Raw genomic sequence first — 24,118 nt, 5'->3', positions numbered from 1 at the left:
CGGCATCCCACAGGGGCGCGGGTTCGAGTCCCGGCTGCTCCTCTTCCAGTCCAGCTCCCTGCTGTGGCCTGGGAAGGCAGTGGAGGATGGCCCAGGTGCTTGAGCCCTGCACCCCGCGTGGGAGACCTGGAAGAAGCTCCTTACACTTCTTGTTAAACTCTAGGAAGAATTAAGCTTTTTTACTGTAATGTCATCTTAACTTTAAAAAGTTATCTCAGAAACAACAAAAGGGGGGGGGGGGTGAAGGGGGAGGGGGGCCATCACCGCGCCTGGGTTCATCCGCAAACACGGAACCTGAGATCAGAACTTTAGAAAAAGGCTGCCAGAGGCTCGGGCTTCAGCGCGCCCGCACAGCACGCACGCTCCCGCAGCCTCCGGCGCGCCACCTGGCGGGCACTGCGGGGAGGGGCCTAGCAGCGCGACCCCGCCCGGGGGGCCCTGCGCCCACCTGTTGCCGCTGCTCTGTCTCCCTTTCCACATCGCCCAGTAACTTTCTTTTGCTTTTTATAAAAGCTATATTTCATATATATATTTGGAAGGCAGAGAGACAATCTTCTACCCACTGGTCCACTCCTCAAATGGCCATGACGGCCAGGGCTGGGCCAGGAGCTCCATCCGGGTCTCCCCCGAGGGCGCCCTCGCCCACCGCTGGCGGAACATGCAAGCCCCCCGCCCGCGCTCCCAGCGGCCCCTTTTCCTAACAAACTTTGTTCCCGCTGCTTCCCCGCTACACGGACCTCGCTGCACCCAACAGAAGGAACCCAGACACAGGCGCCGCCCCGCCCCTGCCCATGCGGACCAAGAGCCTTTGGTCAAGATGACGTCACTCTGGAACCTGCGGGGCGTCCAGCCAGCCGGCCGGGGAGGTGGCGGGCGGCATCCCCAAGCCAGGGGTTGCCTGGCAGGTGCGGGCGCAGCGAGGGGCCTGGGACGGGTGCCGACAGCCTCAGGGGGGACCCCGAGTCCCCGGCCTCGGCCCCCAGGCCCGGGAGCAGCCAGCTGTGAGCCCCGGAGGACCGCTGCCCCCTGCCCATCTCCACGCTCTGCAGGGGAGGCAGGCCGCCCCACGCTGCAGGCGACAGAGCCGGCGCCCTGTGGGCGTAAGGGCCCGGCGTGGGCGCAGCTCCTGGAGGACTTATTGCTGGCGGCTTCTGCGCCCAGCCCCGCAGCGGGGACTCTGGGCCGGGGGCTGCTGCCCGAGATTCCGCGCGGGGAGGGAGGCTCCTAGCAGGTGCCCCGGGCCGGGGGGCGGGGCCGGAAGGACACGGGGGTCCTTTCTCCTGTCCTCTGCCAGCCCCGGCCCTGCAGGTGCATGCTGGGACTCCGGAGACGCCCTGGTGCTGCCTCCAGCACCAGCATCCCACACTGGGGGGTGGAGGGAGGGCTCTGCCTCTCCGACCCATCATCGTTAAGGAAAGGAAAGCCAAGTGGGTGTGCGGGGCGGTGGCCGGGATGCCCCCACCCCACGCCGCAGTGCCGGGTTCGAATCCAGCACCGTGCGGACGCAGGTCCCGGGAGGCGGCACCCGTGTGGGAGGCCCAGACTGGGTTCCCGGCTCCGGGCTGCGGCGGCATTTGGGGGGTGAGCTTCTCTTTCAGACAACAGAGCATCAGCTGCAGGTCAGAACCTGTGGAAGTCGGGGTCCTAACCGCCAAGGCAGCCGCGCTGAGAAAGGAGCCGCGGCCACCTCCGCAGGACCGAGCGCCCCCTGCCGGCCCAGCAGGGCTGTGCACCCGCGGACGACGGGAGGGCGCCCGGTGCCCGTCCTGCCCGAGGGGCCGCACCACCGCGGCGGGCAGGAGACGGGCACAGCGCCCCCACCCCAAGCTCCACCCTTGGGACAGCCCGGCGGAGCCCGGCCCCAGGCAGCGGCCACCTGCACAGGTGACAGTGCCCAGGGCCGGCGCCGCCGCTTCTCCTGTGACGGGGCTTAAAAACGCGTCTACACGGGAGCCACCGGCACACACCTGCGGCCCCTCGCCAACGGGGGAAGCGCCCCCTAGAGGCAGCCCCGTGCTACGCACAGACCCACCAGCCGAATGCGAACCATAAACTTTTATTCATGGAAGACAGAAACCTCGTCTTAAAAATGGCAGAACGAAAACATATTTATTTAAAAAAGAAAGAAAAAGAAGGGAGTTCACATTGTCTGGAGCTACAAGGCGTTGGCAGAAGACCCCACAGTTCCGGGTAACCTGGACCGTGCGACAGGCGCCGCCTACCTGAGCCCGCGCCGTGCGCGCCGTCAGTAGCGGCGAGTGAAGTGGGGGTACGGGTGCGGGTGCGGGTGCGGGACTCTGCTGCCCCGGTCCTGGCCGGCCACTCCGCCGCCGTCCAGTCCGCCCCCGGGCACCACGTGGCCCTGGGAGTGCCCGCCTTGCGGGAAGCCGCCTCGCCTAGGGACAGAGGCACGCACTGTTTCCAGCAGGTGCAAAGCCCCGCCCCCGCCGCGCCCCAGGCCCGCGGGGCGACCCACTTCTTACCCCGCCGCTCCGCCGCGACTCGCGTGCGCCGGCCCCGAGGGCCCCGTCAGGCCTCTCTCAGCACCTGCGGGGAGGGCGGCATTGGCACACGCTCTGCTCTGCTCCCGGGGAGCCCTGCGCGGCGGGGACCGCCCCCCACAGTACCTGGCCACCTGGCGTGCTCCCGCGCGGCCACGCCCTCGTCCGCGCCGCCCTGCCAGGCGCGTGCCGGGGGCTCCTGCAGTCGCTGGTGGTGCTCGCCCCAGTCGCGGCCGCCCCTGTGCCAACAGAGCAGGCGCACGGCTGCTGGGCGCGCCCACGGGCGGCGTGGTGCACCCAGCCGGGGGCCGTGCCTCCAGACACCAGCGGTCAGCATGTCAGCCCTGGGCGGCGGCAGCTGGAACCAAACCACGAGCCAGTGCACCAGGAGGCCTGAGCCACGCAGGTCTCCCACATGGGCTGACACTCGGGCCGTCCTCCACTGCCTTCCCCAGGCCATTAGCAGGGGGCTGGACCAGAAGTGGAGCCGCCAGGACCTGACCCGGTGCCCAGATGGGGTGCGGTGGCTAGCTGCTACGGTAAGTGGATCTCCCCTGTGCCGTGTGAGGTAACCCTGGCAAGTGAATGCGCACCCTGGGGCCACGCAGACCCCCGCCCGTCTCCACCCGTCCCCAGTTCTCGCAGGCACCCGGGACAGCATGGCCTGCCTGTGCCCCTCCCCACCCGAGCCCCCTCCTCAGCAGCAGGCCCCCCGCCTACCTGGGGGGAGGCGGCAGCCCCGGCCTTCGCTCATCCTCTTGTCCGAGCTGTAGCCCCCCCAGCCGTCCCGCGAGTCCCGGCTGTGGCGCTCTGGGGGCCCGCCGTGGCCGTGGCGGTCCTCTGAGTAGTGCTGCAAGGTGGGCAGGGCCAGGCTCACCGAGCCGCTCCTGCCAGGCCCCAGGCAGCACGTGGGTGCAGCTGGCCCGGAGCCCCCTCGCCGCGCCCTGGCTCTGCCGCCCGCCCCGCCCCCGGCCACTGCTGAGTGGCTGACTTGGGACCCGGGGCCAAGAGCACTGTAAGAGCCATGGCTCCCTCTGCAGACTTGTTCCCGACAGGGACGGTCCCCAGGGTGGCCGAACCACCTCCCTAACTGGCCACCAAGCCATCTGGGTTACAGGGGCACCCGAATACTGCGACGGGGAGCCCCCCAGGCAAGCGGCAGCGCAGGGACCTGCACGCCCACGGGCAAGGGGCGAGGGCCAGCCTCCTGCACACTGCTGCCTCCTCCCCACGGCAGGCCTGGCCCCGGGCTCCCACTCACCTGCCCGTCTCGCTCGCCCATCACTGGCCTGGCGCCTTCCCTCCTGCAAGAGCAAAGCTGGTGGGCGGGCCTGCTCTGGGCCGCCGAGGAGCCAGCGGGAGGGGCGGCCGGCTCCCGGCTCCGCGCTGGGACCCCAACGGGTGACCAGCAACACGACCGCACCGGCACCCGCGTTGATGCCTCCGACAACAGCTTCGCAGCCCCCCGCCCTGCTCTCTCGGTCCTGACGGCTCATGCGGGGGAGCCAGCGATGGGCGCGGGGCTCAGGACACCGCCCGCAAGACAAGGACGGAATTGAGCTGGGACAGCAGGGGCACAGGAAAGCAGACAAGGCAACCGGCGGGCGGGGGGATCTCCGTCTCGAGCTGGCCCGCCCAGGACTCTGCAGGGGCTTGGGCTCCGTGGGCCGTGGGCACGTGCCCGGTGAGTGCTGGCCAGGATCACACACTCCCCCGGGGCCAAGGGCCACAGCTGGGCTGACAGTGGCCCCAGGCTGCCTCCTGCCCGCAAGCCCCGGCCCCGGCAGTGAGTGCCCGTGCCAGCAGCCTGCTCACGGCGCTGACCTGTTAGCCGCGTGGTCCTGGTACTGGCCCCGGTCCCGATGGTCGAAGTCGTGGAAGCGATGCTCCGGCCGGGGGAAGTCGGTGCGGTACCTGTCCTCCAACGCCATGCGCTTCCCCTCTAGCCAGTAAGCGTCCTCTCGCCTGGTTCATGGACAGAGAAGGCCCTGCTCACTCGGGAACGGGAACGGGAACGGGGGAGGGGCGGGGGCCTCTTCCCAGACGTCGCTCTCACTAGGGGCAGGCCGCACACCTCGGTGCAGCGCGGAACCAGGTTCCCGGCAGACCCCACCCCCTTGTCGTGCCCAGGCCCCCAGCCTCCCTCAGAGGCTTTTACAGAGGGGAGGAGGGCGGGTGTGGACGGGTGCGCGCCCTGCGAACCCAGCCAACCCCACCGTCCAGGTCGTAGGGCCGCCCCCGCCCCGCAGCCCCCGGCCCCACCCACCGGCCGTCCAGGTCGTAGGGCCGCCGCGCCGCGGGCCGCCGCTCCTGCTCGTAGCGCAGCTGCTCCTGCTGGCGCCGCAGCTCCTCGCGCTCGCGGTGGATGCGCTCCTGCTCGCGCCGGCGCTCGCGCTCCACGCGCATGCGCTCGCGCTCCAGCCGCTCCCGCTCCATGCGCTCGCGCTCCAGCCGCTGCCGCTGGCACTGGAGCTGCAGGCGCTCCCGCTGCAGCCGCGCCTTCTCCTTGCGCTCGTGCAGGGCCTCGAGCCGCTGCTCCCGCTCCCGCTGCTCGCGCTCCCTGCGGGGATGGGACGCCGCCTTGACCGCAGTGCGGACACCCCGGCCCCGGACCGGCCCCACCTCCCGCGGGGCAGCGAGGAGGCCCCAGGGCGCAGGGCCAGCTGGCAGGGGGCGCTGGGGTGCCCAGCCCATGGGCCTGGAGCTGCATGGCGTCTGCACCCCGACTCTGGCTGCCCCGCCCCCCGCACTCTCCAATAAACACAAGTGCATACAGGGGAGCTTATTGGGGTACAGACAGCTCTGTGGCCTTCGCAGACCCTGGTGTGCGTGGATTTCCGAATAGCTCATGGGGGGGGGGGGGGGCTAACTGCATCCATGGACTCTTGAGAACCTGAAATCCCAAACACTCCCGGGCCTACGCCCTGCCGAGGCGTGGAAGAGGCGGCATGCTGGCCGAGGCCCAGGTAAGGCTACGGGCCGCCTCTAGGGTGCAGCAGGCCCGCGGCCACCTTCTCCGGGCCTCGCGTTCTCGGGTGGCACTGGGAAGGCGCGAGGCGGCTTCTCACCACCTCTCACTCCCTGAAACCGCAAGGGGAGGGGGTGACACGAGCATCTCCCACCATAGCTTGCCAGGGCTTCCCGAACACCGACAGGGACCAGGGGGGACGGTGGAGGTGACGGGGACCGGGGGGACGGTGGAGGTGACGGGGACCAGGTGGGACGGTGGAGGTGACGGGGACCAGGGGGACAGTGGAGGTGACGGGGACCGGGGGGACGGTGGAGGTGGAGGTGACCAGGGGGGGACGGTGGAGGTGACGGGGACCTGGGGACAGTGGAGGTGACAGGGACCAGGGGGGACAGTGGAGGTGGAGGTGACGGGGACCGGGGGGACGGTGGAGGTGGAGGTGACCAGGGGGGACGGTGGAGGTGACGGGGACCAGGGGGGACAGTGGAGGTGGAGGTGACGGGGACCAGGGGGACAGTGGAGGTGACGGGGACCAGGGGGGACAGTGGAGGTGGAGGTGACAGGGACCGGGGGGACAGTGGAGGTGACAGGGACCGGGGGGGGGCAGTGGAGGTGGAGATGGAGGTGACCAGGGGGGACAGCGAAGGTGACGGGGACCAGGGGGGGCAGTGGAGGTGGAGATGGAGGTGACCAGGGGGGACAGCGAAGGTGACGGGGACCAGGGGGGGCAGTGGAGGTGGAGATGGAGGTGACCAGGGGGGACAGCGGAGGTGACGGGGACTGGGGGGACGGTGGAGGTGACCAGCCCCCCGGCAGGCCGGCTCCTTCACAGCGGACTGGGACGAGGAGGCGGAGCCGTTCCGGGAGGGGAGGGAGGCCGTGGCGGCAGCCATGGCTCCATGGGACCGGGCTCACCGGCGCCGCTCGGTCTCCCGGATCTCGCGCTCGCGCTGCCGCTGGCGCTCGCGCTCCCTCTGCTCCTTGATCTTGTCGAACGACAGGATGTCCCTCTTCTCCTTGCTCTGGGACTTGCGGTCCTGACTCGGGGAGCTCTGTTCACGAAGGTGGCTTTGTTAGCGCGAGAAGCCAGACATGGGAACAGGTCCGCCGCGAGCACTCACAGGCCCGTCCTGGAGGCCACCCCCGGGACCCTCAGAGCGCCCCGGACGTGCAGGGCAGCGAGCGGCGGGCACTGGGGCCGGGCTGGGGCGGCAGGCGCACTCACTCTCTCCTTGGACCTGCTGGTGGTCTTCACGCTGATGACGGGCTCGCCTTTCGACTTATCCATGACCACTGTCCGCTCCGGGCCTCGGCTCCCTTCAGGGAGAGATACGAGGATCCACCACGGCACGCGGGGCCCAGCTTCCAGCCCAGGCAGCCCTGCACTGGCACGGGCGGCTGCTGGGGCCACGATACCGACCTGCTCCCACGGGACAGCGTCCCCTGGGGCCGCAGGTGTCCCCGCCACGTGCACAAGTGCGCCCTGCCTGCACCCCTCACTCTGATCTGCCTAGCCTGGGAGAACCAGCTGTTTTGTCTTCCCGGGCAGGCCGCGGAGCCGCCGCAGAGCCCGGCGAGCCGGGAGGGCTCCCCTCACCCACCCTCAGCCTCTCCCCGCCCGACGACGCGCCAGCCAGGCGCTGACTGCTGCAGTGATGGCTTATCTGGGGAGATCTACAAGATCGAGGAGCATTTAGACACGCTCCTCGTGAGACGGCGGGGGAATGGCACCGCTGACTGAAGCTCTCACAGCGCGCGGCACTGCCTCAGTGCTCCAGATGGCTGGCCTTTGTCTGTGTCCTCCTGGGGGGCGGGAGGGCTGGTTTATTTTTTGCCACAGAACACTCAGAGTCACCACAAACTCAATGGTGCAGAGAGCAACCAGTGACAGAAGCCCGGGCGCCGAGACCGGTGGCTGAGATGCCCGTGCCCGCGCCGAGCGCTCGGCCTCCAGTCCCACCCTGGCTCCTGACCCCAGCTTCCTGCTAACGCTGACCCTGGGAGGCAGTGGTGACAGCCCAAGGATTTCGTCCCTGCCCCCACAATGCAAACTCAGACTGGGCTCTTGGCTCCTGGCTTTGGCCCAGCCCTGGGCCTTGCAGCCATTCGGAGGGAGCCAGCAGGTAGGTGCTCTCTCTGCCCCTCAAATAAGTAAAAATTTTTAGGGGGCCAGCGTTGTAGTGTAGTGGATAAAGCAGCCATTAGCAATGCCGGCATCCCATATGGGCGCCAGTTAGAGTCCCAGCGCTCCACCTCCCATTCAGCTCCCTGCTATGGCCTGGGAAAGCAGAAGATGGCCCAAGCGCTTGGGCCCCTGCACCTACACAGGGGACTCGGAAGAAGCTCCTGGCTCCTGCCTTCGGATTGGCCAGCCCCAGCTGTCGCGGCTCTCTGGGGAGTGAAACAGCGATGGAAGATTTCTCTCTGTAACTCTGACTCTCAAATGAGTAATTTTTTTTAAATACTCTCAAAGGATGACAAGAGAAATGGCATTGCTCTAAGGCAGCTGCTTCAATGGACCCGCGCGCTGAGGTCTTCCTTCAGCTGCGTTTACTACTTCCAGCTTGCAAGACCAGCACAGGAAAGCCTACAGACGCCTGCGGGTACCTGGAAGGGACCAGGCGTCTCCCTCCTGCAAACCCCAGGCTATCACCCGCTAAGACGCGGGAAGGCCAGCGGCAGGCTGTAGAGCCCGCGTGAGCACTTCCAGACGCTGCTTCAGGGGTCAGGCCTGTGTCTGTGTCTCCCCGCCACAGTGGAACTCGGGCCCCACCCACCGCCCTCTGAAAGCCACCCAGGCGGAGCTCTCGTCACCTGACTTGGTGGCCCTGCAGCGGTTCGCAGGCCCAGCCTTCAGCTCGTCTGGGTCTTTCTCTTCTTTCTTAATGTCTTCCGGCCTCTTTTCCTCTTTTTTCTCAATTTTCTCTTCCTTCTTAATGATGGTTCTGTTTAAAAACACGATTAGCAACACGAGTTCGTCACGGGCTGTCACGGGAACGGTGGGCACCAAGGTCCCCACGGTACCCCGACGGGCCGCACCAGGGCAAAACTTATTCTGCACCCCGGAGAGGGCGGCGTGGTGTGCGTTCAAGCTCAGTGCGCAGGGTCGCGTCTGCGCACAGGGGACACAGCACACAGAATGGAGGATCCGAGGACGGCAAACACGGGGCCGCCGGTATCAACTCCACCAAAGGCGATGTTAATCACGAAATAAATCATCTTAGCCATTCAGATCGTCTCCCGCGTCCCCTGAAGCTGTTCATCTCAGGCAATTAAAGTGCACAATTATTAGACACCGGGCACGAGCCAGGGAAGGCGGCCCGGAGGCCCCGTGGGATGAGGGCTCCCCGGCTTCTCCCAGCCGCCGCAGGCAGCCAGGCCGCGCCGCGGATCCCTCAGCTCTCTTTCCACCTCTGCTCCCCAGCACAAAGGTGTTTCGCAAAAATCGACATCGTCTCAAAAGCCCCGGAAGCCCGCACACGGTAACTGACGGCGGGCACCCGGAGGGGCCTAAGCAGCTCCCCCATAAAGTCCTTTTTTCTTTAAAGGCTTATTGTATTTGAAAGAGAGTTACAGAGAGAGAGAGACGCAGACAGAGGGGACCTTCCGTCCGCTGGTTCACTCCACAGGAGCCAGGAGCTTCCTTCCGGTCTCCCACAGGGGGCCGTCCTCTGCCGCTGTCCCAGGCGTGTTAGCAGGGAGCTGGATGGAAAGCGGAGCAGCCGAACCGGCGCCTCTATGGGATGCCAGCAGCGCAGGCCGGGGCTTTAACCCGCTGCACCGCAGTGCCACCCCCAATAGTCTGTATCTGTGACGTCACAAACGCAGTGCAGTCACCAACACTCGTCCCCGTCCCCGTGACGGTGCACCCTGGTCGATCCTTCGGTGGCAACCTCCTGTGGCTTTCCATGCACAGCCCGACCCGGCCAGGGCCGTGGAGAAGCGTGTTGGGTAAGGCGTCTCAGGACAGCCCGAGGCAGCACTGGGTGCGGCCCTGCCCTCCCCCCAGACCTGGCCCCTTCCCAAAGGGAGCTGTCAGCCGGTTACACAGCAAGAGCTGCACGGAGGGGCGGGCGCTGTGCTGCAGGCAGAGTCCCACCTCCTCCCCTCCCCAGCCAGCTCCCTGCCAATGGGCCTGGAGACAGCGGTGAGGGCTCCGGTGCGTGGACTCCTGCCACCCACGTGGGAGCCCCAGATGGAGCCTCTAGCTCCTGGGGTCAGCCTGGCTTAGCCCTGACTGTTTGGGGAGTGACCCAGCCAACGAAGATCTCTTTCTCTTTCACTCTGCCTTACAGCTAAATATTAATATTAAAAATAAATCTTGGGGCTGGTGCTGTGGTATAGCAGATAAAGCCACTGCCTGCAGTACCAGCATCCCCTATGGGCACTGGTTCGAGTCCCGGCTGCTCCTCTTCCGGTCCAGCTCTCTGCTGTGGCCTGGGAAAGCAGTGGAGGATGGCCCAAGTGCTTGGCCCCTGCACCAGCATGGGAGACCAGGAAGAAGCTCCTGGCTCCTGGCTTCAGATCAGTGCAGCTCTGGCCGTTGTGGCCATCTGGGGAGTGAACCAGCAGATGGAAGACCTTTCTCTCTCTCTGTGTAACTCTGCCTTTCAAATAAATAAATAAATATTTTTAAAAAAAAGTTGCTTCTTTGGAAAGAAGCGGACAGCTGACTCGCAGAATCTGAAGGTGCGAGCAGAGGTGGGCGAGGTGGGAGAGGAAGGAGGAGGGGGCAATGTCAGGCCACTCGAGCTGCCAGGCGGCTGGGTCCTAAACGCCTGCCCCCCCCTCAAACCCAGGAGCCACAGGGCCGCCCGGGGCCAGCACCGGCGCACACAGGGCCAGGCGCCTGCACGCTCTGCACCCACTTCCTGCTCCACACAAAGCTCAGGCCGCCCTGCCCCCCCCCCCCCGGCCGAGCCTCACTGTGCTCAGCCGGGCAGCCCTGTGCTCCCCACAGACCGGGCCGGCTCATCAGCTCTGAGAGGCTACTCCCAGAACAGGGTCTCACCCCCGGGCGCACGCAGGCTCACTGCACACTCGCTCCTCGGGGGCCACAGTGACAACGGGGAAGCGCTGCTCTCGGCCCCCCGCCCAGCAGCTGCCACTCTGCTTGGGGTGCCAGCATCCTCCGGAGGGAGCAGGTGCTGGCTCGAGGACACGGGACACCTGGCCGGGAGCTCCGGGCTCCCGGCTCCAGCGGGCCGTCTGGGGCACAGCCTAGCAGAGAGCTCTCCCAGCTCCTCCCTTTCCCTGCCGGTCTGCCTGCAAAACGTCAATCTTAAGACAAAAAGCAAGAGCAAAACAGAACCACCACGACGCTGCTGGACTCGGCCAGGCCATCGGCTCCCACAGTGCCAGGGGAGGCGGGGGAGGAAGCCGGCAACGCTGATGGCTCCTTGGCCTGCCCTCCGCCACCCGACCCGGCCCCCGACACCAGCACACCTGCTCAGAGACCTGCGCCCGTTGCCGGTTCATTCGAGATAGAGATCCCCGCTATAGAGAGAGGCCCTAAGACCCGATTCCCAAACTGCTGCGCCCACGCACAGCAGGGACCTGGAGCGCTCCGAGAAGCACCCGAGCGCAGGGCCACCGCAGTCGTGTCGGGGCCCACAGAGGCCCAGCTTCCCACACCCGCCGAGACGGAAAACAAGAGCTGCATGGACCAGGGGAGAGTCCCGAGGTGGGGGAAGCTGGGCCGGGGCCCGGCGGGCACAGGTGCCTCTCAGGGCTGGCAGCGCTGCCCCTCCGCGCCCCGAGAAAGCCGAGCGGTCACTTTACTTCTCCGTCTTGATCTCCACGGGGTGGTGTCTGTCGGCGCCAGGCAGCTTCTCCCTCTTCACGTCGCTCTCCTTCCTGTCGGCCAGCTTCTTGCCTGCAGGCTCGTTTTTAGCCTACAACGCGACATGGACAGCAGTGGGCGTGGGCGTGGCGTGGCCTGCGGCTGCAGCCCCGTGGATGGCAGGGCGGCCTCACCTTCTCCACGGAGATCATCCTGCCGTGCAGCTCCGTCCTGTGCAGGTGGCTGATGCACTTGGTGGCCTCCTCCGCGGTCGCCATGGTGACGAAGCCGTAGCATCGCGCCCCGGGGCTGCGCGCGTTCGTCACCACCTTGGCCCCGACCACCTGGAATGCAGGGCCCTCTCAGCCACTCGCCCAGCGCTTGGTGGGCGCACTGCGGTCAGGGGCGAGCTGGCCGGGAGCAGCCCAAGCCCAGGGCCTGACCTACAGCATTGCGATCGCCTCTGACAGCAGGCAGCACAGCCAGGACTCACGGCAGCCCCGTGCTCCCCGCACACGGGGCCGGCTCATCAACTCTGGGAGGCTGGGGGAGGCCTGCAGGGCAGCCGCGCCCCACACCAGGCCCTGGCCCCACACCTGACGCCACCACAGCAGCGGGGTCCCCGGGACTGCTGTGAGTGTTGGAGCACGCGGGCGGCCGGCAGGCAGCCAAGGATGGCGCCGACTCTGGACGAGGCAGAGCGATCACGACACGCACACCAGGCCTCAGCAGAGGGCAGCCCAGAGCGCCCTTCCCGCCACGCCGCCCAGAACGAGGGCAGGGGCAAGGGCTGGGGCAGGAGCGGGAGAGGGGCTCCCCAGGAACGGGCAGCCCCGGCACTGTGCAGCTGTGCCACGTCTGGAACAAGCCCAGCCCTCACAGCAGAACGCGCCCCCAGAACAGCTCTCCCCACGCCTGATCCAAGCCAAGGCCCCAGGAGCCGCGTCCCTCACGGAGATCCGGCAAGACGCGGCTCTGCTTCCGGCCCGGCTTCCCGCTTACGCGAGCCCTGGAGGCAGCGTTGAGGGCCCACGAGCCTGGTCCCTGCCGCTCGAGGGGGCTGCGCCTCGACTCCCACTTTGGCCTGGCTCAGCGTGGGCTTGTACCGGTGTGGGGGGTGGGTGGGGATGAACCGTGGGTGGAGAGCTCTACCTCTCTCTGCCTTCCAAAGCAAAATGAACAGAAACAAACTCAAAAATTTCTTTTGAACGACCAGGAAGGCAAGCAAAGAAAGCAAACCCGGCACATGACGAAGGAAAGCCCCACTGAGAGAGACCGACCCAGGGAAGGGGACGCCAGGGCTGGCCGACGGGGCCGCGCCAACAGCCACCGTTCACGCGGGCAGATGCGCGGAGATAAACCCCAGCGTGGGAGGGGCCCCCGCAGCACAGCAGACGAGTCTGGAGCTCAGAGACACGGTGGGTGAGACAGCTGAGGGAGCAGGAGCCGGGGTGAAGGAAATCCCATCCCAGGCTCTGGGGCCGCAGCCGCTTGGGGACCAGAGACTAAGGAAGAAACCGCTCGGGACTCCAGGGCGCCCAAGGGGGTGACCGCGCGGACGTGCGAACACCGCGCCCAGTGGCACCAGCCACGCAAACGGCCAAGAGCTCCGGGCGGGGCCAGCTCTGCCAGACGTCACTTCTTCCCCAGGGTGGGCCAGAGCCACCTCCCAGCGCACACACGGCCCTCGGGCATGGGCCGCTTGGCACACACCAGGTGCTCTGAACGTCTCCATGGAGTCAGGGAACACAACACAGTACCGGCCGGCGGGAGCCCCCCGACGCCCAGCCACACCCCACCCAAGGCGGCCTGGACGCAGCAGGTGCCTGGTCCTGCGAGGCTGCGCTGGACGGCAGACGGACTTCTGCAGCCAGGGTGAGTGGCGTCTCAGGGCCAGGGTCCCCAGAGCACGCAGCACAGAGCCTCCTGGTCCCCTGGAGGGCCACTCCCGCCAGGCGCCCGATGGCGGCACAGTGCCGCCGCCTTCTGACTGGCACACACAGAGCCGGCTTCGGTTTCTCAGATGCTCCGTAGCTAAGCCAGCATCACGTCCTGGCTACCGAACCACACCAAGTGCGGGGGGCACACGACCACTGCCCGCGAGAGGCGCCCAGCGTGCCACCTGCAGCTGTGTCGGCCGCAATACGGCGGTGACCTCCAGCCCGAGAGAGGGTGGGAGAGAAGTTCCCGGCCACGCAGAAGCTGGGACGCGCCCCGTGACTGACCAGCACGTGGGGACAGCTCTTGAGCCACGGGTCTGTGGCAGCTGGAGCGGGACCCACGGAGACCCACGGCGGCCACAGCTCTGGGCTGCCTCCCCTGCCCTGTGGCCAGCCTACCTTGCCGTACTTGCTGAAGAGGTTCTTCAGGTCTGTGGCGCGCGTGGTGGAGGACAGCCCGCTGACCCACAGGTTCCTGCCTGAGCCGCTGCCGCCGCCGCCATTGCTGCCGCTGCGGCCTGCACGACACGGGAACTCTGATGCTTCCCCCAAGGCCCACAGGAAGCCCCGTAGCCGCGCCCACCGTTCCCCCGCAGATGCGCGGATTTACTGCTGCCCACGCCCGGAGAGGCGGCAGGCGGGAGCCCTGGGCAGCAGAATGCAGGGCCTCGCTGCTCCAGGAGCAGCCACGGGCGCGTGGCTGACAGCGCGCGCTGCTCGCCAACCTGGAAAGACCACCGCCAGAAAAGCCCGCGCCGCGCCCCCGACGGTTGGCGCGAGCGCCCGCAACGGCTCCTGGGGCCGCGCCCCGCATCCTTACCTCTCTCATCCTTAACGACTGGCTTTATGTCTTTCTCTTCCTTCAAAGAGCTAGAGACAAAAGCGAGTGTCACTCACACAGGCCGCGCACGCAGGCCGCTACGTGACAGGACGGCGTGCTAGGACTGCATACCTACCAGAAGTTAGTCTGAAACACAATTCTAGAGGCGCCTCTGCAAGCTTAGGTACTGGACAACCTCACCCCAGGCCCGCGGCAGACTCGCCAAGGTCAATGCCACTTAGTGGGAGGGGGCGACTGACACTTAGAACAGCCGTGCTGGGCTGAGCGCCGCGGACTCGGATCTCCCGTTACGAGTACACAGAGGGCATACACGTTCTTAGAGGTAAACTACAGTCTCAGCAGCCTGGCTGGCAACTGCAGACACACAGCGTGCGCGTCATTAACGACCAATGGAAAGGAGATAGCGTCTGGTCTAAAACTGAGAAACAACAAACCTCATTTTCTGATCAGCGCCCTCACTGGTTGAGGACTCTTTAGGAGCCGGAGGGACTTCATTACAAGCTTCAAAAGCAAACTTCTTCACGTCTTCTTTGCTATCTCTGGGCTCTGGGCTTGGGGCTTCCGTGGGCGCTTCCGCGACCTCCTGGCTAGAGGCCTCCGCGAGCTCTGAGGCCGCGCTACTCTGCTCAACTGGCTCGGCTAGCCCTACAGGCTCACAGTCCGTCCTGGCGCCTCCGCCCGTCTGCGCCACGGGCTCCCCACCCGTGTCTACCAGCGCGTCTGCCTTGCTCCACTGAGCTCGTGTTGACTCGCTGGCCAAATCTAAATCTCCCTCTTCCTCCTCCTCCTCCTCCAACTCCTCCTCCTCCTCCGGATGAGCATGAGCGCTGTCAAAAACGTCCTCTTCCTCCGCAAGCTTCCTGTCTGGCCCCACGCTACTTGTATCCTGTGCAAATGGCTGCTCCAGCTCGGAACCTTCTTCTTTTACTGGCTCAGACTTACAAGTTTCCCCCAAAATGTCGAGTATTTTCTCATTTTCTACGGATTTAACAGGAATAGAATGGCACAAGGTTTAATTACCAGGGAAATACAGCAATCACAAATGCGGCACTGGCACGGCGGCCACACTAACACGAAGAGAACCGCTAGCTACACAGAGATTGGAAAACCCGCGGCACACACAGTGACACTGCTCACGCTCCCTGCGCCCTAGGCTACGTGGAAGAGAAAAGGCCCCCAAGACGCAACACCTGCAACCGCGGGCCGCTTCGCGGGTCTTGCCGAGGGCTCTGTTCAGGGCGCTCCCGATCGTCTTCAGAGGGACGGCGCGGCCAGTGTCCGGGCCGCCGCCCGCTGCGAGCGTCTTCGTGTGTCGCGGACAGAACAGTCCAGTGCGGGAGCCCCGTCTTCCCGCGGCGCAGACGCAGTCCAGGGGCACGACGCCGGGCTGGCGGTCTTCGCGCAAAACGCCGACTCCTCTTCCGGAATCCGCGGCTCCTCAGGCTGACCGTGCCCTGACCACAGCTTTAACCGCCTCAACTGCACACCCAGAATGACTGGCACAATATCACAAGATCTGTCTCCCGCACAGAAACCCAGGGGCGCCGCTGGGCTGCCCTCCGCGTGCTCAGCGGCGAAATCGTGGCCGCAGCTCACCCCTGCCCGTGCCCTTGGGCGGCCGCACGGCACCCACAGATCTGGTGATACGAGTGGGTTTCCAATCTCTGAGCCTGTGCGAGCTGCATCGCCCACCAGTAGGGAACCGGCAAGACCGCAACACAGCTCGAGATACACGGCTAAGGACCGAGAGCAGCGTGACACCGCCAAACCGCAACTAACCGCGCAGCTTAGCAGTACCTGGCTCCAACAGGGCGTCTTCAATGTCCTGTGAGAGAGAGAGAGAGAGAGAGACAGAGACAGAGACAGAGACAGACACGCGCGTGTCAGCCCGCACGCAGCCTTCGGCCCCTGAGCCGATGCCCTGCCCACAAAGCTTCCTCCGCTCGGGGACCTCCACCCTCCTTTGGAACTCTGCCTCTCAGGTGAATCACCTTTAAGATAAACAAATGAATCTTAAAAACCAAAAGAAGTATTCACGCGGGGCCTCTGTGTGCCGCGGCCGTCGCATGCCGGCGCCGGGCCGGACTCCAGCTGGTCCATGGCTCGTCCCGCTCACTTGGGCACGAACCAGTGGGTGGAAGATGTCCCTCCATCACTGCCTTTCAAACAAACTTGGCATTTTGGAAACTGTGTATTTGTATTTCTAGTTGAAAGGCAGACCGCCAGAGAGCCAAGGGAGAGGGCAAGGAAGGCACAGGGTTCGTCTGTCCCTGGCTCCACTCACCCAACGGCCACGATAGCTGAGCTGGCTCAGGCTGTAGCCAGGAGCCTGGAGCTGCATCCGGGTGCTCACTATTCTCTTTCTTATTTATGTATTTACTTATGTATGTATTATTTAAAAGGCAGAGTTACAGAAAGAGAAAGGGAGAGACAGAAGAGAGGTCTTCCATCCGCTGGTTCATTCCCCAAATGGCTGCAACAGCCAGAGCTGGGCCGATCCCAAGCCAGGAGCTTCTTCTGGGTCTCCCACGTGGGTGACAGGGACCCAAGCATTTAAGCTATCTTCTGCTGCTTCCCCAGGGCATTAGCTGCGCTGGACAGGAAGTAGGGCAGCTGGGACACGACCCAGCACCTATAAGGGACGCCTGTGCCGCAGACATTGCCCACCGCGCTATTGCGCCAGGCCCCCAAACCTATCTTTTAATTATTTCCATTTTCCCACACGCTTCTGAAGTCTGCTTGTGTGACCTGTGACCCCAGATTGACAACGCTGGGGCTGTCCGTGCTGTGCTGACCCCTTGTCCCCAAGCTGAATCAACCGCGCGTTAAAATTCGACAAAGCGGAACCAGGTCACTCACCGGACTCATCCTGAGGTCCAACGCCGTCGCTTCCATGGAGTTCTCGAAGGCCTCCCCATCCACCTGAAAAACAAAACGCACCTCCTGTGTGGACCAGAGCGGCGGACGCCAGGACCAACGCCGGCCTACCTTCCCAGCAACCCCGCCGTGCTCTGCACCTCTGCCTGGCGCGCAGCTGCGGGCCACACCGCCTGGGCGCCCAGTGGAGCGGGTCCCTGCACCACCTCCGCACCGGCGCGGATCAGGCACGGCCCTCCCCAGGACCCGCAGGCCAGAACTCAGAGCAGAAACCGCACCCGCCACCTGGCCCGGCAGCCCCGCCACCACCAGGCGTTGACTTCTCTGAGGATACGGCAATGCAAGGAACCGGTTACCCTGACCATCATCTTAGCACTTAAGGTCTACTGAATTCAAAGGCCACTGCCTCTGTAAGGGAAGAGATCCTGTCCGAGTATTCTCCCCCGATCCCCGGGTAGATTTGAACACGTGACCTCGAAGCCTCTGTCAGCCTAATATGGGAAAAGGTGCCACTCGCACACGGCGTCAGTCAACGGGGAAGCGGGCAGGACCCCTACGCCAGCTGCGGCACAGGTCCAGCACGTGACTCCTGCCCTCTGAGCCTTCCCCATCTGTTTCTCTGAGAGCCAGAGTGCCCGAGCTCCCAGCCGCCACCGCGGCCCGGGGCTGGCACACGTTCACCACTGCTGCCTAGAGAGCGCCTGGGAAGCAGTCGCCATTCAGCCAACACAGAGCGCGTCAGACGCCCACTACAGCGGGCAAGGGCCTGGCCTGAGCCGGGAGCTCAACCCAGGTCGGCTACACGAGGTGACGGGAACCCAACTCCTCGCGTGCAGTTACAGAGAGAAGGAGAGACACAGAGAGATCTTCCATGCGCTGGTTCACTCCCCACGTGGCCACAGCAGCCAGGGCTGGGCCAGGCTGAAGCTGGAGCCTGGAACTCCGTCGGGGTCTCCCGTGTAGGTGGTGGGGGCCCAAGCACTTGAGCCCTCCTCTGCTGCTCTCCCAGGCGCATCAGCAGGCAGCGGGATAGGACTGAAGGAGCTGGTCGCATACTGGCACCCATGGGTGGTAGCTGCACCCACTGTGCCGCCACACGGGCCCAGCGCTGAGCCGCCGGAGAGAAGCGTGGTCAGCCGTGCCAGTCTCCGCCTTGCGAGTGACAGTGCACCCCGAAAGCGTCTCCCATCCAAACACCGAGACACTCTGCGCCTGTGGTGCTCGGCAAAGCCGTTCACCAGCTAACACCTCGTCTCGGGCGCTTACGGGGGTCAAATCTACCACCAACTTATTCTCGTTCCGGCGATCTGTCGGCACTGCCCTGGCGGCGGGGGCCAGGGCGAGGGGTGCGTGCACGGCTGCCGGCTACCTACAGCGTGCTCCAGGGGCCTCAGCGCCGCAGCCCCGTACGCTCTACTGTCACAAAAGGAGTCGAGCATGTCGTCAGCGTCCTCGCCAAACTCCGGAGCGCCGCCGGCGTCGGCCTCGGTTTCGTCCAGCACACTAATGTCCACCATGTCCATGCCGCGCAAGGCCTCCAGCCCTGCTTCCACGTCCTCCTGCAGGCGGGAGGGAGGCGAGCGTGAGCCGGCGGCGCCGACGCGGGCTGCAGCCATCCTCTCCCCGGCGCGTACCTGCCCGTCCGCGGGGTCCTCCTCCAGGCCGTTGTCTTCAGGGCCTTCCTCCTCCGTCTTCTGCCCTAATGACAGGTAACACTCACCGTTAGTCCCCACGGGGCCAGGCCGGCGGTGCCAGGAGAGCGAGACGCCCTAGGCCTTCTGTGTAGCGCTCGGTGGGCCCCGAAGGCGGGGAGCGCCGCCCACTTCCCAAGGGCGGCACAGCTTCGAGAGGCTCCCGACCACCCCGGGCCAGGCAAACACCCTCTCAGGGAAACGGGCGAGAGAGGGCGGGCATCTTCCACCGCCGAGCGCGACATGCAGCGGCCGCGGGCCCTCGGAGCCCTGGCCGCCCATCCCTTAGCACTCTGAGCCGGGGGACCGGCTTCGGCAAGGCCCGGGGCGCACAGCCTGCCATTCGGCCAGCAGGCACCCAAGGTTTTGCGAATGCAAAGGAACGATTTCGAGGTCTGCCTCGTACTCCAGAGGAAGGAGCGCACACCTCCGGGTTAGGAGGGCAGAGAAAGGCCGCAGCTGCGCGCCGACCCGAAGCCGGAAGGCGCTGAGACCTGGGCTGCCCTGCGCCCCTGATCCGGGCGCCCCTGTGTCCCAGCCGCTCCCCGCAGCTCCGGCTCCCGGGAAGGAGGCAGGCCCGGCTCAGTGCTGGCCGCGTGCAGGAGTGAATCAGTGGTGGAGGGACTCTCCTCTTCCTCTCTCCCTGGAGCTCCGCCTTTCAAGTAACCTTCATAGCACGTACGCGCGCGCACACACACACGTACGCATCACGCCCTCTGTCCCAGGGACACTACTCGGGATACACACTAGGAACGACAACTCGAACGCGACGCTTGGGAACGCAGGGGCTTCCTCCACTGCAGAGCGCAGGCGGCCACAGCATCCAAAAGGAGGGCGGAGCCTGGTGCCCCTCACTCCCCGCACTGTCACTCCCTCACGCCCCCTGTCACTGTCACGCCCCATCACTCTGTCACTGTCACTCCCCCTTGTCACTGTCACTCCCTCACGCCCGTCACTGTCACACTCCGTCACTGTCACTCCCTCACGCCCCGTCACTGTCACACTCCGTCACTGTCACTCCCTCACGCCCCATCACTCCCCCATCACGTCACTCCCCCGTCACTGTCACTCCCTCACTCCCCCTGTCACTGTCACTCCCCCTTGTCACTGTCACTCCCTCACGCCCGTCACTGTCACACTCCGTCACTGTCACTCCCTCACGCCCCGTCACTGTCACACTCCGTCACTGTCACTCCCTCACGCCCCATCACTCCCCCATCACGTCACTCCCCCGTCACTGTCACTCCCTCACTCCCCCTGTCACTGTCACGCCCCATCACTGTCACTGTCACTCCCTCACGCCCCGTCACTGTCACACTCCGTCACTGTCACTCCCTCACGCCCCATCACTCCCCCATCACGTCACTCCCCCGTCACTGTCACTCCCTCACGCCCCCTGTCACTGTCACGCCCCATCACTCTGTCACTGTCACGCCCCATCACTCTGTCACTGTCACTCCCTCACGCCCGTCACTGTCACACTCCGTCACTGTCACTCCCTCACACCCCGTCACTGTCGCGCCCCCCCCCTTACTGGTTACTGTCACTCCTTCACGTCCCATCACTCCCCGTCATTGTCACTCCCCCACGCCCCATCACTCCCTCACGCCCCATCACTCCCCCATCACCGTCACTCCCTCACGTCCCATCACTCCCCCGTCACTGTCACTCCCCCACGTCCCATCACTCCCCCACGCCCCATCACGTCACTCCCCCACCACTGTCACTCCCTCACGTCCCATCACTCCCGTCACTGTCACTCCCCCACGCCCCATCACTCCCCCGTCACTGTCACTCCCCCACACCCCATCACTCCCCCGTCACTGTCACTCCCCCACGCCCCATCACTCCCCCGTCACTGTCACTCCCCCACGCCCCATCACTCCCCCGTCACTGTCACTCCCCCACGCCCCATCACTCCCCCGTCACTGTCACTCCCCCACGCCCCATCACTCCCCCACGCCCCATCACTCCCCCACGCCCCATCACTCCCCGTCACTGTCACTGTCACTCCCCCACGTCCCATCACTCCCCTGTCACTGTCACTGTCACTCCCCCACGCCCCATCACTCCCCCATCACGTCACTCCCCCACGCCCCATCACTCCCCCGTCACTGTCACTCCCCCACGCCCCATCACTCCCCCGTCACTGTCACTCCCCCACGCCCCATCACTCCCCCGTCACTGTCACTCCCTCACGCCCCATCACTCCCCCGTCACTGTCACTGTCACTCCCCCACGCCCCACCACTCCCCCATCACATCACTCCCCCACCACTGTCACTCCCCCACGTCCCATCACTCCCCCGTCACTGTCACTCCCCCACGCCCCATCACTCCCCCATCACGTCACTCCCCCACCACTGTCACTCCCTCACGTCCCATCACTCCCGTCACTGTCACTCCCCCACGCCCCATCACTCCCCCGTCACTGTCACTCCCCCACGCCCCATCACTCCCCCGTCACTGTCACTCCCTCACGCCCCATCACTCCCCCGTCACTGTCACTGTCACTCCCCCACGCCCCACCACTCCACGCACGGCACGCAGTGGCCCCGTGCAGAAACCCCGCTGGGGCCCCCCCCAATGCTCTGCATAGTGAGGAGCGTTTCCCGCTACGCACACTCACAAGTCACTTCACGTTCCCACGTTCCCACACGACCCAGAGAGTTTGGATTTTTTATCACTTCTCTAAGACAGCAAGAGCACCTCTCGGTCCCAGCGCCTCAGCATCCCGGCCGTGTCCCCCAAGCTCAGCAGTGCCCCCAACCCCGGACCCCGGGCCTTGGCGGGCATCACAGGGGCAGCCCCGGCCCACGCCCTGGCCTTGGTGGGCGGAGACAGAGCAGGAGCCGCACTCCACTCCACAGACCCGGGCTGTCACCGGGAGACACCACCTCAACCCCCTCCATGTGCCTGCGGGGCGAGGCCGCTCCCCGTGACCATGTCCGTCCCACGGCGGGGGGCCTCTGGACTCCCAAAAGGAGTCGGTGCTGGCGAGCTCCTGGGCGAGACACAGGCTGTGCATGACCCCAGGCTGCCGCAGCGCCCAGAGCCCCCTACAGCTGCGCAGGTGCCCACTGCTCCAGAGAGCCCCCAGCTCAGGGCAGGACCTGGATCGGGGAGGCTCTGGGGCGGTCTCTCCGTGCCCACAGCAGCGGCTAACCCCAACCAGTCCCGATCTACCCCCAGCTTGGTGTTGTTTACGGAACCTTTCCATCTACCTGAGAGACAGAGAAAAAGAGAGGGGGCGTGGCGGGCCGGATCGTCTGTTTCCTGGCTCAGGCCCCAAATACCCCACCAGCTGGGGCCGGGCCAGGCTGAAGCCAGGAGCTCCATCCAGGTCTCCCATGTGTGCGCAGGGAGAGCAGGTGCTCAGGAGCTGGGGTGGACCCGGCAGCCTGAGCGTGGCCCCCCCACCGTGTGCAAAGCCGCCCCTCGCCCACGCTGTCACCCAGGCGTTCAGACGCCCAGCGCCAGGCTGAGGCTGCCGTCCAACCGCTCAGGCCCAGGCCCGCCAAGACCCGGACGCGGTGCTAAGCGGGCATCGCCGCTCCAGGAAGCTCCCAGCCTCCTTCGGGCTCCTGATCACCGAGCCCCTGGACGAGGTGCGGTATCCGGCCAGGAGTTCCAACGCGGCACCGGCGAAACAGCACCGGCGAAACAGCACCGGCGAAACACACTCCCACTCCCACTCCCGACTGAGTCCCCTTGAGCCCGCGGTCAGCTACAGCAGCCTTTCCCACACTCAGAAGCGCCGCTGTCCCGGCCAGGCGAGGACCTGGTCCGCGGCGCTCGCGCACACAAACACTCAAGTCATTGCCATCGGCCGTGAGCAGGAACGACCCGGGGCGGAAACACCGCTCAGAGGCCCCGCGTCCATGACCTGCCCCCCCCCCCCCCGCCGAGAAACGCCCGGAACGCGGACTCCACGGGGACAGAACGCCGCTGCGGGGATGGGGAGAGGGGACAGCACCACACACGTGCCAGCAATCGCGCCTCCAGGGGTAGGACGCACAGGGGCCAGGGCCCACGCACGCAACCAGGGGGCCTAAGCTGCCTCCCGCAGCACCCGCGCCCACGTGAACGCCTGCTCCGGGCCCGGGGGCTCCACTCGACGCGGCTCCTGCTGGCGCGCCTGGGAGGCAGCGGAGGACGGCCCGAGTGCCTGGGCCCCTGCACCCCGGGGGAGACCCGGGGGAGCTCCCGGCTCAGCCTGGCCCAGGCAGCCATGGGGAGGAACCAGCAGACAGAAGACCTCCCTCTCCCGTTCGCCGCAACTCTGCCTTTCAAATAAATAATAACTCTTAAAAAAAAAAAAGTTCTAAATTAAAAAAAAAAAAAAACCACAAGGGCACGGACCAGGCAGACGGGTGACAGCCGCTCTGTCCACGCTGGGCCCTCGTGTCCTACGTGGCCTCAGCTCGGCGCCCCTCTTCTAGGCTTAAGGCCACGCAGCCGACGCGGGGCCGCCTGGTCCTCCCGGCCCGGGCGAGCCCCCCACCCCCGACCCCAGCCCCGGCCCCAGCCCCGCCGCCGCCCGCACGCAGCGCGGGTCACGCAGCCGACGCGGGGCAGCCTGGACCTCCCGGCCCGGGCGAGCGCTCAGGCCCGGCCCGGCCCCTGCGAGCCCCCACCCCCGACCCCAGCCCCGGCCCGCAGCGCGGCCCACGCACCTCTGGCGAACCTCTTTGCCAGCCTCCGGCCGGCGCCTTCCAGCTCGCCGCCCATGTCGTCGGGGTCCTGCCCTTCCTCCTGCACCGCCTAGGGGAGACGGAGACGCCGGGGTGAGGCCGCGCTTGGCGGGCCGGGGCGGCCCAGCTCCGCTGCGGCCACGCAGGGGCCCGGGCCGGCGCCGGAAGCCCCCCCCCGGCTGGCACTGCGCTGGGCGCCCACTGCGGGGCGGCCCCGCGCCCGCCCCGGCCTCGGCAGCCGCGGCCCAAGGTCGCCGAGGCGAGGGCGCGGCCAGCGGGGGCTCTCGGGGCGCGGGGCACAGAGAGGGGCGGCGGCGGCCAAGGTCACACAGCCGGCCGCCTCACCTTCCGGAGCCGCTCCATCAGCACGCTCTTGTTGCCGGCCGTGTCCAGGTTCCGCTTCTTGAGCTCGGCCCGCAGGTCGATCACCCGCAGCTCGCTGAGGCGCCGCGTCCCGGCCTCAGAGGCGCCAGAGCCCGGGGCGGCCGCGCCGGGGCCCGAGTCGCCCGACTCGGCCGGGGTCTCCGACATCCTCGCCCGCCCGGCCGCGCACCGCCCGCGGCTGCAGCGGCTCTGAGCACAAAATGGCGCCGCCTCGGAGGAAAACGCACTCGCTTCCTCCCGCCCCGCTTTGCGGCCGCGCCCCCTCCCTCGCCGGCGCTCTTAGCAACCAGCGCGCACGCTCCTCGCCGCAGCCCGCAGGCGCAGGCACCGCAGCGCGCACGCGCGCCGGCCGCCCGCGGCGGGAGGCGGCCGGCGAGCCACGCGCATGCGCCCCGTCTCCGGCGGCCCTCAGCGCGCATGTGCAGAGGCGACCGGGAGCGT

General features: G+C 66.3%; 1 protein-coding gene across 1 annotated transcript; it reads right to left on the bottom strand.

Annotated features, from left to right (window-relative positions):
- Positions 1-2,090: 2,090 nt before the first annotated feature.
- SAFB2 (scaffold attachment factor B2) lies at positions 2,091-23,855 on the bottom strand. Its single transcript, XM_062179245.1, is given in 22 exon segments — positions 2,091-2,396; positions 2,484-2,547; positions 2,628-2,740; positions 3,222-3,237; positions 3,240-3,351; positions 3,763-3,805; positions 4,326-4,466; positions 4,768-5,061; positions 6,385-6,521; positions 6,695-6,786; positions 8,284-8,414; positions 11,251-11,363; positions 11,446-11,595; positions 13,591-13,709; positions 14,012-14,061; positions 14,467-15,010; positions 15,830-15,857; positions 16,892-16,954; positions 18,283-18,468; positions 18,544-18,608; positions 23,276-23,363; positions 23,639-23,855. Coding segments are annotated over 22 exon segments (2,886 nt in total). The 5' UTR covers positions 23,825-23,855; the 3' UTR covers positions 2,091-2,245.
- Positions 23,856-24,118: the final 263 nt, after the last annotated feature.

Source organism: Lepus europaeus, chromosome 20 (genome assembly GCF_033115175.1).
Source record: "Lepus europaeus isolate LE1 chromosome 20, mLepTim1.pri, whole genome shotgun sequence".
NCBI classification, from domain to species: Eukaryota; Metazoa; Chordata; class Mammalia; order Lagomorpha; family Leporidae; genus Lepus; species Lepus europaeus.
The sequence above is the reverse complement of the archived record's forward strand: the minus strand, read 5'-3'. Positions and strand labels throughout refer to the sequence as shown.